Here is a 16,351-nt window from a genome sequence, read left to right as displayed (position 1 = left end):
TAATGAAAATGTGCTGTTGTAACAGAAGAAAAAACGAGTCCAATACACGAGTTGCGAATAGTACGACTGACTAAGAGTATATTATACCGAACTAACACAGAACAGAACTTTATTACACCCAGGCCGTTAGGCAACGGCATATGGGGAAACATGAATAATTACATAATATAATATGTGACAAGTCAGGTCAGGGTTTACAGGAGAACATTAAATAGTAAGTAATATAGTATATGAATAGTTAAATTATATAAATACATTAATACTGAAATACAACGAGTGGATAGAACAAAAATACATATATACAATAAGCCAATAATATTCGGCATAGTAGAGTAATTGAAGTTCATTATATAATTTGTTATACAATGTCATGTACTAGTATATTTCGATTTATTAAAATAGGGATATCTGTGATATAATAAAGCATATTTAACTCGAGTGATGTGGTGTATGTTGATACAAATAGCTATGGTCTTTTAAATTGATCATTAATTTTTTTAATTAATTTGCTGACTTTTCTTAGGACCCTTATTTTATTACTAGTCATTAACTCTTTAAATTTTAGGGTACTGGGGTTCACATAATAATATTGTTTTAGGAGTGTTTTTCGAGAATTAGTAAAGAAGGCACAAGTGAATAAATAGATAATGATATTCATCACCAATATCGTTAGAATCACAAAGTGTGCATAACCTATTTTCTACTGGTGTATTATTCCACCGTCCTATTTCAATCGGGAGGTAATGATTTGATGTTCTGAATTTAAGAATAATGATCCATAGTTTTTCAGGCATTATGGTGAGGTATTTTTAAAAAATTAGCTGATTTTTAAAAATTGTATAATTTTTTCCTTTAGACGATGATGCAATGTTATTATTCCACGTTTGAAGGTACTGGTCATGCTGCCTCAATTTGATATATTCAAGAAGTTTTTTTTTTTTTTTGAAAATCTTCGAGACAACCATATATCCGTCATACTAGGTTGTTAAATAATTGTTTGATATGTTGGATCCAAGTGTAGTTGTGTCCATTTACGGACGAGTCCTGTAACATAAATCCATGCAATAGAAAGGATAGTTTTGTTTGTTTTTCTGATACAATTGTGGCCCAGAAATGTATCATTCTTTGTTGAATAATTAGTTTAATCGGTCTACGTCCTAGTTCTCCGTATAACATAAATATCGGTGTACCTTTTTTAACCGGGAGCAGGCGTCTCATGAAATTTATGTGTATGTTTTCAATGATGTCAATGTTTTCATAACCCCATAATTCACATCCATACAGAAGAATAGGTAATACCATTGTGTCAAACAATTTTATCTTACATTCTATTGATAGATTGTTATCTTTAGATTTAGATAAAACGAAATGCATTGCTTTTGTAGCTTGTTGGGATAGAAATTTTCTTGTTGTGTTGAACTTGTTTTGCTTATTAAAAGTTAAACCTAAGTATTTATATTCTTTAACGTTTTCAAGAACCGTATTTCCGATGGTAAATGTTTTCTTGTAATCATTGGTTGTGCCATTGAAAATTAATATTCTTGTCTTGTTGATATTGATTTTAAGCTTCCATTTATTACAATAATTGTAGAACATGTTAAGGGTATGTTGTAAATCACGTGGGTTCGTTGCTAGGAGGGCTGTGTCGTCCGCATATAGCAGGGAGAGCAAGCAAATACCAGCTTCAAGCAATATATCGAGATCATCGATAACAGGAAAGACTCCAATGCAGTTTTGGCTAAGAAGATACGTTTCCAGGTCATTTAAATATAAAGAAAATAGAACAGGTGACAAATTTTCACCTTGACGCACGCCGATGTTACATGCGAATAGTTCCCATAATATATTGTTAGTGCAAATGCAAGATTTAATACCTTGATACATTTGGTGGATAATTTTGAAATTTTTTCCATTTATATTATTGTCTAATAATTTTTGCCACAAGCAGGTTCTGGGGATCATATCAAAGGCCTTTTGAAAATCGATAAAAGCACAGTATAGTTTCTTTTTCCTATTTTTCAAAATTTCTATTAAAGAGTGAATACTAAATAGATGGTCGGTGGTAGAATAGCCTTTTCGGAATGCTGTTTGGGATTCGCTCAATATGCTATGTTCGTCAATAAATGAATTTAGTCTTATGTTTAAAATTGTGGTAAATAATTTAGAACAGCAGCATAACAACGTTATTGGTCTGTAGTTTTCAGGCATCAGTCGGGTTCCTTTACACAGTGACTAGCTAACATCGCTGTGTTGTGGTGACCATCCTAGTACAACTGACATTTGTTGGCTGGATTCATTCTCGATGTTGCTTTACACTTGAAGGCATCGCTGAACTCCTTTAACTGACTGACCGCCATGTTGATTCTGAAGTACACCAAACACACAAACATTATGCATATTGGAAAATACTAAATATAACAATAATAATAATAAATCGGTGTTGTTATGTTAAAATAAGTCACTCGAACTTTCAATATACAGTATATACTTCACTTTCGGTCCAATTAATTATTATGTACACTATATTATGCAAATTTGATAATATATATATATATGTTACAAGAAATATGTATTATCAGGAAATATGTATAATTCCTAAAGATTTAAGGAAATGTGTGTAATGTCCGATTCACTCAGGAAATATGTGTAATTCCTGAAAATTCCACAAAATTTATATATTTCCTGAAATCATTCTGATGAGTAAACCAGTAGTAATTAAAGAGCAGTTTGCATAATGTTTGGCATGCAATTACAACAGCGATATGTTTCTAAATACATTTTTATTGAAACATCATTTAAAAACGGAAATATAGCACATATTTATATTTCAACATAGCACATATCGGAATGTCTAGTGTCTTGTTTAGTGTTCATTTTCAGGAAGGAGTGAATTGCACTTAGGAGAGTTTATTTGTACACGGCAGTGTCCAGTGACACCTAGAGTAGCACTGCATCTTGACCTTGAAACACGGCAGTGTCCAGTGACACCTAGAGTAGCACTGCATCTTGGCCTTGAAACACGGCAGTGTCCAGTGACACCTAGAGTAGCACTGCATCTTGGCCTTGAAACACGGCAGTGTCCAGTGATACCTAGAGTAGCACTGCATCTTGGCCTTGAAACACGGCAGTGTCCAGTGACACCTAGAGTAGCACTGCATCTTGGCCTTGAAACACGGCAGTGTCCAGTGACACCTAGAGTAGCACTGCATCTTGGCCTTGAAACACGGCAGTGTCCAGTGACACCTAGAGTAGCACTGCATCTTGACCTTGAAACACGGCAGTGTCCAGTGACACCTAGAGTAGCACTGCATCTTGGCCTTGAAACACCGGCAACGATTAGTTTGACTACGTTTGGAACGTGCACAGTTGCACTTGGTAAAACCCTGCGTGCCACCACAGTTAGAGTCAAGTGGAACAGCTTGGCGGAGAGAAATGGTTTTCTCTGTGTTGAAGTCATCTGTACAATACAACTTGGTAGCGCGCACACACACACACACACACACACACACACACACACACAAACAAAGACAGACACACACACACAAAGACAGACACACACACACAGAGACACACACACACACACACACACACACACACACACACACACACACACACACATCAATTTGGCTACGTGAATATTTACCACTGAGAGTGCCACCTTTCACAGCAATACTGTACATGTCATTGTCACTACATTCAGTCACAACGCCGATGATATTCCGTGGGTCAGTTCTACCTCTGTCAACATGGGGGATGGGTATAGTCACACTGTCGCCGACTTGTACGGCTGCAAAGATACGCTTACTTCTTTTCACCATGCGTTCAGCTTGCATAGTTTGGGATTCATTAGCTCTCTTTCGCTGTATCTGAATCGCTTCTTGGCAAGAGGAGACACGTTCTACTTGAGCGTTCACAGTAACATAATCGGATGTAGTTGGAGAGTCGCGTGTACTTGTCGGGTCAGGCATAAAGGAGTCAGTTGCAGTGGCCACAAGATCAACATCTTCATCAGGAACTGGCAATGCAAAGGCTCCAAGTAAATCATCCTCTGACTGCAATCGATGGAGAATTTCAGGCAGGAGGCTAAATGATGTACGGCCAGTACGAGCATCAGAACCCAACAGTGCAGCAGATGGGGAACACTTAATTCCACCATGAAGACTGGAGTTCTTCTGAAACTGAACAAATTTGAGTCCATTCAGTTGTATTGTTATCTCCTAACCAACAAACACGCATATCCTTAATGTCACGGTTTGCTCTTTCTACGGACCCTTGGCTCTGTGGATGCCTAGGTTTCCCATGGACCATCACCAACTCTGGCTACATTACTTTCATTTTAGTGATTACATGTGCTGTAAATTCTGAACCATCGTCACTTTGCAGCACGGAAGGAGCAGTTGTAATAGAACCTCAGCGGTACGTTTAGATGTCAAGAGGCGCAAAACACAGAACTTCGTGAGGTGATCTTGATATACCATGATCCATTTAAACTGTCCTTGGCTTGTCGACTGTATGCTGATTAGATCGACCTGGGCTCTTTGGTGATGATTCGCTTGACGACTGTTCCTTTTGTAGTTGGTCTCTTTCTCTGGCATTCTCAGTGGCAAATATTCACGTTGTATTCTGCAGATGACTTTAGAAACATATTGCTGTTATCATTTCATGCCAAGCATGATGCAAACTGCTCTTTAATTACTATTGGTTTACTCTTCATGGCCCATGAGAATGATTTCAGGAAATATGTATAATTTTCACGATCAGAGTTCAAGAAATATGTATAATTCCTGGAATTTCCAGGAATTACACATATTTCCTGAGTGAATCTGACATTACACATATTTCCTGAGTGAATCTGACATTACACATATTTCCTGAGTGAATCTGACATTACACATATTTCCTGAGTGAATCTGACATTACACATATTTCCTGAGTGAATCTGACATTACACATATTTCCTGAGTGAATCTGACATTACACATATTTCCTGTTATATATAAAGTAGTAAATAGTGAACGAAAATGATGTGGAGCTATTGTGAACCAGACGTCATATTATCAACAACAAAATAATAATAATAATACAATGGAATCCAAACGAAGCTACATCTGGTTTAGCATATTATTAGAAGTATCCCGTCATTAGTACTTGACGTAAATGGCTTGACATTTACTTGTTGAACATACGTATCCATTATATTGAAAAACGCACAAACTGATACGCAGATATCATGGGCCTACATTTAACTAGTATTTTGCGCTGACTTGCAAAAATCTGAGATACCCCCCTAGTCACGCTCTGCATCGTTCCCCCACCCCCACCCACCCCGCCGTATGTCGGATCAGTTACACGCACTAGAGCTATTAAACCCGAGTAAGGGCTGTAAAATGTAAGCCGGCACATGACACGAAATTTGATACCTGACATCTTCTTGCGGGTAGCCGTACCGAGCACTGTTGTAACTCGCCTGAGCGTTCTTGTTGGCGCAGAACGTCTGTAACGATACCGTCATCTTACAATGCTCATCCATACAACATACAGTCTATACATCAGGGGCTTAGGCTGGGGGTTCGGGAGTGCAGACAAACTCCAACCCTCAACCACCACTCCGCTGACGCTAAAACATGTTTTTACAGTGCAATATTAGTCTATTCATGTAGGTGTTCAAGAAAAATGTAGATAAAGGGTCCGCTAGTTTCATAATCGAATCCCCCAGGTCCAAACCACACAGCACCTCTATACACCCCCTAGGTCCAGACCACACAACGCCCCTATTCACACACACCCCAGGTCCAGATCACACAACGCCCCTATACACCCCCAGGTCCAGATCACACAACGCCTCTATACACCCCCAAGTCCAGATCACACAACGCCCCTATACACCCCCGGTCCAGACCACGCTACGCCCCTTACATCATATGATGACTAACATGAAACAGCAGGTTCACACGACATATACTCTATACGTCATGTTATTGCACTTACTGTTTACAAAGAATGGAGCCTATACATGTATACAGTGAAACCTGCTCTAGCGGACACCTGCGGTAAGCAACCACCTGGTACTAAGAGTACCGTGTGTGTGTGTTTATATATAATATATATATATATATATATATATATATATATATATATATATACCCAGTTAATTAACCCCTTTAAATAAACTTATAATGTTCACGGGCAACCTATTTGCAAAAATAATATTTTCCGACGTTTTGACAATAAAAGTATCGTATAAGGCTTTAAAATAGGTATTGTGAAGCCCAGATAACATAACTAACATATCTTCCTTCCCAATCAAGGGAAAGCGCTCGTTTGAAGCGCAGTTGGTTTAGGATCAATCCCCGTCGGTGGGCACATTGGGCTATTTCTCGTTCCAGCCACTGCACCACGACTGATACATCAAAGTCCATGGTATGTGCTATCATGTCTGACTGACTGGTGCAGATAAAAGATCCCTTACTACTAATGTAGCAGGTTTCCTCTCTAAGATTATATGTCGGAATTACCAAATGTTTGATATCCAATAGCCGATGATTAATAGATCAATGTGCTCTAGTGGTGTCGTTAAACAAAACAAACTTTAAAATGTTTCCCTTCCAATTCACCACACATTTTGTTAAAGGGACTATCTTGAGTTTGCTGCACTGTAAAATATTTTTGACCAAAAATATATCTGTTTAGAATATCAGTACATTCAATGTGTTTCTGAATATCATTACATTCAATGTGTTTCTGAATATCAGTACATTCAATGTGTTTCTGAATATCAGTACATTCAATGTGTTTCTGAATATCATTACATTCAATGTGTTTCTGATCGTCCTAATATTTGCAAGTAGCCCAAACTGGATTTGGTATTCCATTAATTTTGTCCGTACAAAACCCCCCAACAAATTATATATATTATGAAATAAAATTAAACACGTTAAATCTACCACCACTAATATTTTATTTAGAAAAAATATATTTAATATGCAATTAGTCCTTTGGCTGTGTGTGTGTGTGTGTGTGTGTGTGTGTGTGTGTGTCCTGTGTGCATGACATGCACCCTAAGTTACTCTTCATATTCTTTAAGTACACTATGTGGGTAAACAGAAAAGTGAGGGTAGACGTTCTGTAACCTGGCAATAAGTGACAAAATAACGTTCAACGACACAGCCTCCATGGCCAAATTTGGAAGAAGCTCATCAAAAAGTCTTCTTCAAACTATAATTCCTCAACGCTTGGGGCGCGATTTACCTCAATCTATTGAGTGCTCGCTTGAGGTGTTTGCGTCGCAGGATCGAACCACCTTCGTGGATCCATTCAACTGACTGGGATTTGTTTCGTTCCAACCAGTGCACCACAACTGGTCAACGGTCGTGGTATGTGCTTTCCTGTCTGTGTGTAAGTATATATAAAAAATCCCTTGATGCATTAGGAAAACTGTTGCAGGTTTCCTCTAATGACTACTTGTCAGAATTACCAAATGTTTAAAAATCCAATTGTCGATGATTAATTAACAAATATGCTTTAGTAGTGTCGTTAAACAAAACAAACGTTTCGTCAACGTTTTTTCAAACTTTACAAGTGTTACAAACTGGGAAGCCCTTGGAACTCCTGTTCTAAAACCGGGTGACAAATCACTGATTGATTAACATAAATAAAATCTAAAACTGATTATTTTTATTGCAAAATCATTTATGTTTAATTAAAAATGATACACGTTCGCTGAAATACGAAGGCGTTTTTTCTGATTTCGTCTGTCTGTCCGTCTGTCTCAGCTTAGCTTAGTAACTGGTTTAACGTGTCCATATACCACTAGGGTTTCGAACACGCCTATCCCGAGTCCGGCCTCCGATAGTTTTCCGGTCGTTCTTTTTCACAATGCCTGAAGCTGAAAATGTTTGTCATATAGAGTTACTAATCAAGTTTGCATTTCATGACGATTTACCCAATTTGATATAGATATGGCCGGATCAAGTGTGACTTTCATAGAAAGTTAGTCAAGGCCAAGGGCTGTAAGTGGCAAAAATGGAATTTATCTATGCTTGACAGAATTATGGCCCTTGAACTTTGGAGATTTGTGGGGGCCGGTAGGAGACGTGTATTGCTATAGCAGAACTCTCAGCATGCTTGTTTTGTACAACACAGGATCGAGTAAGACAGAACAATACACGATACACAGCTAGATTATATGACAGAGAATCGCTGACCTGAGCGGCAGAAATGAAGAAAATCTGATCATTCGTGAGCCCTAGTCCAGTCGGCACCGGTTTGTCTGCCCCCTTCGTCTGCTGCCAGTCGTGGTACGCCTGCAACACAAAAACACCAGTACTGTTACCAGTTTCAATTGTGTCGTCACCCTACATCCCAATAAGTCTGAGAAATATATAGAAATATCACTGGAGCTAGACGTTCACATGTGATTTGAATTATAATATGTACTTAATAACCAACCAGGGGCGGGATTTAGCTCAGTCGGTAGAGAGCTCGCTTGTCATAGGATTGAATCACCTTAATGGACCTGTTCTCTGAGTGTTGATTTTTTAATCTCAACCACAGCATCACGACTGGTAAACCAAATACTGTGGTATATGCTGTCCTGTTTACAGGAAAGTGCTTATTTAAAAACATCCTTTGTTACTAATAGAAAAACGTTGTTTCCTCTAAGACTATTGTCAGGACTACCAAATGTTTGACATCCAACAGCCGATGATTAATACGCGAATGTGCTCTAGTGATGTCGTTAAACAAAACAATCATATTTTATCGGTCCATATTTTTCATAATACAAAAAATGACCCGGATATAAAATCGTGTTATTCATGTCAGAGATTTACAGTTTTATAATACATTGAACAACCATTTATTGCAGTGTATCATATATAACAAGATTGTTAAACTACTAACAGTATATTAGTGTGATAAATACATGTAATTTGTGAAGGAAACGTCCTGCGCTGATTGCAGGTATTGCTGGTCCACCTGGAACACCGACATATGTCGGGTTTCTTCATGTAGTGTGTGTATTGCTGATTAACATGTGAAATATGTGTTAACAACGAAACCGAAAACGATCACTGTAAAGGTATTTAACGTCAAACAGGATTATTGTTGTGATAGAGCGAGAATCTGATTACTCGATGGTAGGCAAACATCGCGCGTTTTCGTTAGTTTAAAACTATTTTATCTTCCTGCAGAATGAATGTTATCTTCCTGTAAAATGAATGAATGAATGTCGACGTTTTCGTTAGTTTAAAACCAAGTTATCTTCCTGTAGAATGAATGTTGACGTTTTTGTGAGTTTAAAACCAATTTATCTTCCTGTAGAATGAATGTTGACCTTTTAAAAAAATTTAAAACCTATTTATCTTCCTATAGAATGAATGTTGACGTTTTCGTTAGTCTAAAACTAATTTATCTTCCTGTGGCTGTGGAATGAACGTTGACGTTACGTACATAGTAAGCGACTTTCATTCCGTCTGTGATCGAGATTCCCTCCGTGTAGAAGGAATTCGCGTTGATTGGAATCTGAAATGAAATGAAATGAAATGAATGAATGAATGAATGAATGAATGAATGAATGAATAAGTAAACGGACAAATGTTTATCGACACTCTAACATTGTCTTTTGGTAATCAACAAATCAATGATAACAATTTTTGAAAGCTGATCATACAAATTATATAGCTAAGACAGCTTTTTTCTAGCAAACGAACAAATGGGTTCCAAATAGTCCGTTGCACCAAGCGAACGCAAACGCAAACGCAAACGCAAACGCAAAAGCGAAGTGATTCGCAAAACCGAACGCGAACTATCCAAATCGATTGCTCTTATTTTGCGAATCTCTGCATATACAGACACAATTTGTAAAATGGTACAAACAATTGGAGAAAACTACTGGATGTGTAGCTGCCCATTTACCCACTTATGATTAAATTCCCTCCTCTCCGAACATTCTGAGTAAAAGGCCACGCGAATTCGCTGTCTGTGGAAAAGATCGTTTCTTGTTTGCGTTCCCCTCACAGAACGAAGACCTAAGCTATCTATTAAAGCACAATGTTTTAAACTATAGTAAATAAACATATTACCAATAGTTATCAATTTGGGTTGAAACTGGTGGGGTTTACTAAAGATTATTTTTAAAATATTTATTTACAGAACCCGTGTACATTTATCTGTCCCAACCACAGGGGATGAAGTGACAGAATTACAATAAAAAATTATACATTCTCATTATTATATACAGATCGAAATTTTCATTCAGTATTTACATGTTATTATCACGAGGTTATACATGTATGTATGAATATTAATGATACAGATAGAAAAAGGATTTTATATTATGTAGCCCAAGTTCTCATAGCTTATAATTTTGGACTAGACATGTAAATTAATTAAACAAAATATAACTATACAAAATGGGTTCTGCGAGATATTTTCTAGTATATTGTATCTACCTATATATTCATCCTCACCAACCACCACCCCCCCCCCCCCCCCCCCACACCAAAAAACCCAAAACCCATCAAAAAACAAAACAAAACAAAAACACACATAAATCCCACCAACAAACAAACAAACTTCAAATACACATACATAACTACGCATACGCACACAGACACACACACACGTGTTTCATGAAGTGAATGAAATAAACAAGCTACAGGTGCAGACATCTTATGACTTCACAAATGAAGTATAATTTTCTATAAAACATATGAATTATTTGACTATGTCTGTCGTAAAATATTAATATACATGTACATAACACCAAAGTAAACAACAGTTACAAATTGCATAATTTGTTCAGCTGTAATTGCCTGGCCACGTCTGAGATTGTGTATAAATAAATAGGCGACATGTTGAATGTTCTATGTGTTCGTGTTAGCACCTACGTTGACTGTCTTTCCATCGGGATCAACGTACGGCCCCTGTGTTCTGTTCGAGTAGAAGTTCACCATGCACTGTTTGACGTCCAGGTACGCTTGGTTCGTGGCGTTTGTCCACCAGTACGTGTTTCTGCCCATGTACTTGCCAGTCTTGTCCCAGCGCCGACCTGTGTGCACACAGAAACGTAACAATTTATACAGCCATGCCAACACTCCGGCTCTTCAATGCCTTTTTAAAAAAAATCTGATACCTACGTTAGTCCTTATATCGGTATAATTATAGCGTATAATCCTGTTCTAACGTATAATCCTGTTTTAACATATAATTCCGTTTTAACGTTTAATCCTGTTTTAAAGATTCCCACAGTTGACTCATTCTGTTTTTTTCCCCATCTAAGCCAGTGCTCGATGACTGGTACATTAAAGCCCGCGGTAAGTGCTGTCCTGTCTATGGGAAAGTGTATAAATCATCACGTGTTGCTAATGGAAATATGTATCAAGGGTGTTCTCCGAAGACTACGTGTCAGAATTACCAAATGTTTGACAATAGTCGATGATTGGTTAATCGGTATGCTCTAGTGGTGTCGTTAAACAAAATAAACTTTAACTGAAGACTACGTGTCAGAATTACCAAATGTTTGACAATAGTCGATGATTGGTTAACCACTGTGCTCTAGTGGTGTCGTTAAACAAAATAAACTTTAACTGAAGACTACGTGTCAGAATTACCAAATGTTTGACAATAGTCAATGATTGGTTAACCACTGTGCTCTAGTGGTGTCGTTAAACAAAATAAACTTTAACTGAAAATATATAGAGAGATTATTATACGAGCTTGCGTGTCGTACTGCTTTTACGAAACGAGTGTCGGAATCCTTGTGTTGCCCGAGCAAGAGCTAGGGTAATACATGAATCATGGCACGAGTGTGGTAAAATCAGTATCAGTCACACGCGAGTGTAATAATTTTGTTATTTTCTATATCCATAATACTATTTTTATGAATAACAAGCTAGGACCATGTCAAAACATATCAAATGTAACTAGAAAGAGAGGACGAAGTGGAATCAGTTTGGTAAGCGATTACAAAGAGCCGCATTATTACCCCAGCGGTATTTTTCGTATTTTCTCAGTGAGAACTATTCTCCATTGGTGTAACGTACACTACTATTGGTCGATTTGAGGCTTACAAACCAGTGACCGTGTCGGTATTAAATATGAAGTCATCACGATTTGGAAAACACACAAAATGACGTCAAGTTGTTTAAACAGTTTGCGTTTACGGCTTTCTGTTTTCAGTGTAATAAAATGTGATTAAAACTACAAAGTTATAGCAATACCTAGAAGAGTATGTAAAGTGGTTTATATCGTTTCTATATACATATAGTCTACGTGTAGGTATATCGAAAATAAAGTTGTTGTTTTTTTGTTGGGGGGGGGGGGGGGGTGCTGGGGGTAATAAATAGAATAACAAACACGACACCAGTTATTATCAAATGTATGTCCGTCGTGAAATAAGTTTCAAAATTAGTTCACTCAGGACATATATTTGTTAATAACTGGTAACTCGTTTATGATCCTCTATTTATTTTATGACGTCGTTTCCCAAAATTACGTCATTCGTAGTGCACATGAAATGCGTGTCATACTGGTTATATCTTCCTATATATCTTGAACTATGTGGATAGTAAGTCAGAATTATCAAATGTTTGACATTCAGTAACCGATGATTGATTAACTAGTGTGCTCTAGTGATGTCGTTAAACAAACCAAACTTTAACTGAATACTATATGTCAGAATTAACAAAGGTTTGACAATCAATAGCCGATGATTAATTAATCAGTGTTTTAACTGAATACTATACGTCAGAATTAACAAAGGTTTGACAATCAATAGCCGATGATTAATTAATCAGTGTTTTAACTGAAGACTATACGTCAGAATTAACAAAGGTTTGACAATCAATAGCCGATGATTAATTAATCAGTGTTTTAACTGAATACTATACGTCAGAATTAACAAGGATTTGACAACCTATAGCCGATGATTGATTAATCAATATGCTCCAGTGGCGTCGTTAAACAAAACAAACTTTTACTTTATTGTTAAAATCGCAAAGTGTTTAATGTCAAGTGACCGCCGTCTCTTGCCGTACTCGTCGATAATGTGCAGAACGAAGTGCTTTAATATCAAGTGACCGCCGTCTCTTACCGTACTCGTCGATGATGTGCAGAACTGAACTGAACTGAACTGAACTGAACTTTATTTACACTCTGGCCGTAATTCAACGGCATATGAGGTACATTGTAAAAATATAATTAAATAAATAAATAAATGACAAGATGGCACATTCGTCATAATAATGTACATCAGATAAAACAAGTGTATATCTATGGATTCATACTTGCATTTGAAGACATACATTGCATATACAAATAAAATGAAATTGTAAAAACAGATTTCAGCCCTGGGACTTAAGAATATGCATAATTTGTTTACAGAAAACTGCTAGCTTTCTAAGAACACCAGTTTTTTTTACTGTCAAATGGCATTCTAAATTTATAAACATTTGGTCTAGACTGGCAACACTTTGGCAGAAGTCTTGTTCTTTCATCTTTTAAAAAAAGGACAACAGATTATATAATGAAATTCATCACCAATTTCGTTATTTGTACACAGAAAGCATGTTCTATTTGTTAAAGTTATTTTTTTCCATCTGCCTTTTTCAATGGGAAGATAATGATTTGAGAGTCGAAAATGTAATAGTGGTAACCAATATTTTTTCTCTAAATTGATTAAATATGTCTCGAACACAATATTTGATTTAAACAGTCTGTAACAAGATGCTTTAGATGAATTAACAATTTCATTGTTCCATGTTTGTAAGAACTGATCCTGTAATCTTAAAATAATTCTTTGTTTTAACAGATTTACATCTGGTAGCTGGTTACACTGTGCAGTCCATACATTTCTATATCCAACGTCATCCAAAACAGATTTGATAAACTTTAACCATTTATGATCACATATTCCATTTTTATAATCATTCAGCAATAATTCATATATCAAGAATGATAACTTTGTGTGTTTTCCAGTTATTAGTTTAAACCAAAAAGTGATCATTCTTAATTTGACACCACGGGAGACTGGGTAACGTCCCAGTTCTCCATATAACATATTTACAGGCGTTGACTTCTTAACTGACAAACAGAAACTTCATGAATTTATTTTGTAACGTTTCTAAATAAGACAAGTTTTCAAAACCCCAAATCTCGCAACCATATAACAAAATAGGTTGTACCATACAATCAAACAATTTCAAAAGGACTTGTACAGAAAGGTCATACCGTCTTCCTTGTTTTAAGATAAAATACATGGCTTTTTCGGCTTGTGAAAACAAAGCTTTTCTAGTATTAGTAAACTTGTTAGACTTATGAAAAATTATCCCAAGGTACTTGTAGATCTCTACATTCTCTAAAATTATGTTTCCTAAATTAAATATTTTTTTATAGTCCTTCTTGCTACCACCAAAAATTAAAACCTTAGTCTTCGTGCAATTGACAGTTAATTTCCATGTACTACAATACACATCAAAGACATCTAATAAATGTTGCATATGATCATAATTGTCTGCGAGGAGTACCATGTCATCGGCATATAATAAAACAAATAAAACAGTACACAAATGTAGCATATCGTCAGCTATGGTTTTTTCAAGACTAAGTCCATTGCAGCCATGCGCTTTGAAAGTATCTTCAATGTCATTAAGAAATAATGAAACAGAAGAGGTGATAAGTTTTCACCTTGTCTCACGCCTATACAACATGGAAAATAATCTGTATAAACACCTTGAACAGTCACACGTGATTTAATATGTTCATACATACTGTGGGTAACATTAAAACATTTACCTGTTATACCATTTTTCAGTACTTTATCCCATAGTCCAACTCTCCACACAGAATCAAAAGCTTTTTTAAAGTCGATAAAAGTACAGTATAATTTTTTCTTTCTAGTTTTTAGCAGTTCAATAAGGCCATATAATGTAAAAATGTGGTCAGCTGTGGAATAGTCTTTTCTAAACCCGGCTTGAGCTTCAGATAATAGCTCATTTGTTTCTAGAAATAAAGTAATACGTTTATTTATAACAGCAGTAACCAGCTTTCCAAGGCAACTAAGTAGGGTTATAGGTCTGTAATTTTCTGAGTTATCTCTGTCTCCATTTTTTATAGATAGGTCTAATAATACCAACTAACCAGGACTCTGGAAAAATACCCTTATCAAAAACGATATTAAAAAGTTTAACATATATATCAATCATAATATTAATTGTTTCTTTAATATATTCATTTATTATTCCATCTATTCCAGGTGCTTTATTGTTTTTAAGATTTTTAACTATGATCAGTATTTCTTCTGTTGTTACCGGTGTATATATATTATTTAACAACGGATCAATTCCTTCGTTATCATTATTCGATGGTCCATCGTGTTCCTCCGTGTCGTTATTTGTGCTGTTGATATCTTTATAATATTCAAAAAGTTTATCCAGTGAGGATGTTTTTCCGTCAGTCGAGTTTTTTCGCAGAAGTTTCTAGAACGATCGAGAATCATGTTTATGTAATTCTGTAAACCTTTTTTTCCTTTCTCCATTTATATAAATTCGAATATTTTAAAATAGTGTTTTTATAACATTTGCTTGCATTTATAAGTCTCTCTTTATTTTCTGGTGTTTTTCTATTTCTAGATGTTTTTTCATTTATAAGTCTCTCTTTATTTTCTGGTGTTTTTCTATTTCTAGATGGTTTTCTTGCTTCAGTATATTTTCTTCTGAACAGTTTACCTGTCTACCAAACGAAGTGATTTAATGTCAAGTAGGTGACCGCCGTCTCTTACCGTACTCATCGATGATGTACAGAACGAAGTGGTTTAATGTCAAGTAGGTGACCGCCGTCTCTTACCGTTCTCGTCGATGATGTACAGAACGAAGTGGTTTAATGTCAAGTAGGTGACCGCCGTCTCTTACCGTACTCGTCGATGATGTGCAGAATGAAGTGCTTTAATGTCAAGTGACCGCCGTCTCTTACCGTACTCGTCGATGATGTGCTGAATGAAGTGGTTTAATGTCAAGTGACCGCCGTCTCTTACTGTACTCGTCCATGATGTGCAGAACGAAGTGCTAAAATATCTAGTGACCGTCGTCTCTTACCGTACTCGTCAATGATGTGCTGAATGAAGTGGTTTAATGCCAAGTGAGCACCGTCTCTTACCGTACTCGTCGATGATGTGCAGAATAAAGTGCTTTAATGTCAAGTGACCGTCGTCTCTTACCGTACTCGTCAATGATGTGCTGAATGAAGTGGTTTAATGTCAAGTGAGCGCCGTCTCTTACCGTACTCGTCGATGATGTGCAGAATGAAGTGGTTTAATTAATTTTAAGTAGGTAACCGCTGTCTCTTACCGTACTCG

At 36.5% G+C, this 16,351-nt stretch overlaps 1 protein-coding gene across 1 annotated transcript in view; it reads right to left on the bottom strand.

The window, feature by feature from the left end:
* Positions 1–474: 474 nt before the first annotated feature.
* LOC121381888 (endothelin-converting enzyme homolog) overlaps positions 475–16,351 on the bottom strand; it is a 36,513-nt gene continuing 20,636 nt past the window's right edge. Inside the window, exons 9-14 of the mRNA XM_041511284.1 lie at positions 16,344–16,351; positions 10,890–11,050; positions 9,451–9,522; positions 8,205–8,303; positions 5,421–5,494; positions 475–2,364 (exon numbers count right to left, since the gene is read on the bottom strand). The exon at positions 16,344–16,351 is cut by the window's right edge and continues 275 nt beyond it. Of these exons, the coding sequence (XP_041367218.1) occupies positions 2,265–2,364; positions 5,421–5,494; positions 8,205–8,303; positions 9,451–9,522; positions 10,890–11,050; positions 16,344–16,351 (514 nt within the window). The 3' untranslated portion in view covers positions 475–2,264. The remainder of the gene's footprint in view (positions 2,365–5,420; positions 5,495–8,204; positions 8,304–9,450; positions 9,523–10,889; positions 11,051–16,343) is intronic.

Source organism: Gigantopelta aegis, chromosome 9 (assembly GCF_016097555.1).
Source record: "Gigantopelta aegis isolate Gae_Host chromosome 9, Gae_host_genome, whole genome shotgun sequence".
In the NCBI taxonomy this organism is placed as follows: Eukaryota; Metazoa; Mollusca; class Gastropoda; order Neomphalida; family Peltospiridae; genus Gigantopelta; species Gigantopelta aegis.
The sequence above is the reverse complement of the archived record's forward strand: the minus strand, read 5'-3'. Positions and strand labels throughout refer to the sequence as shown.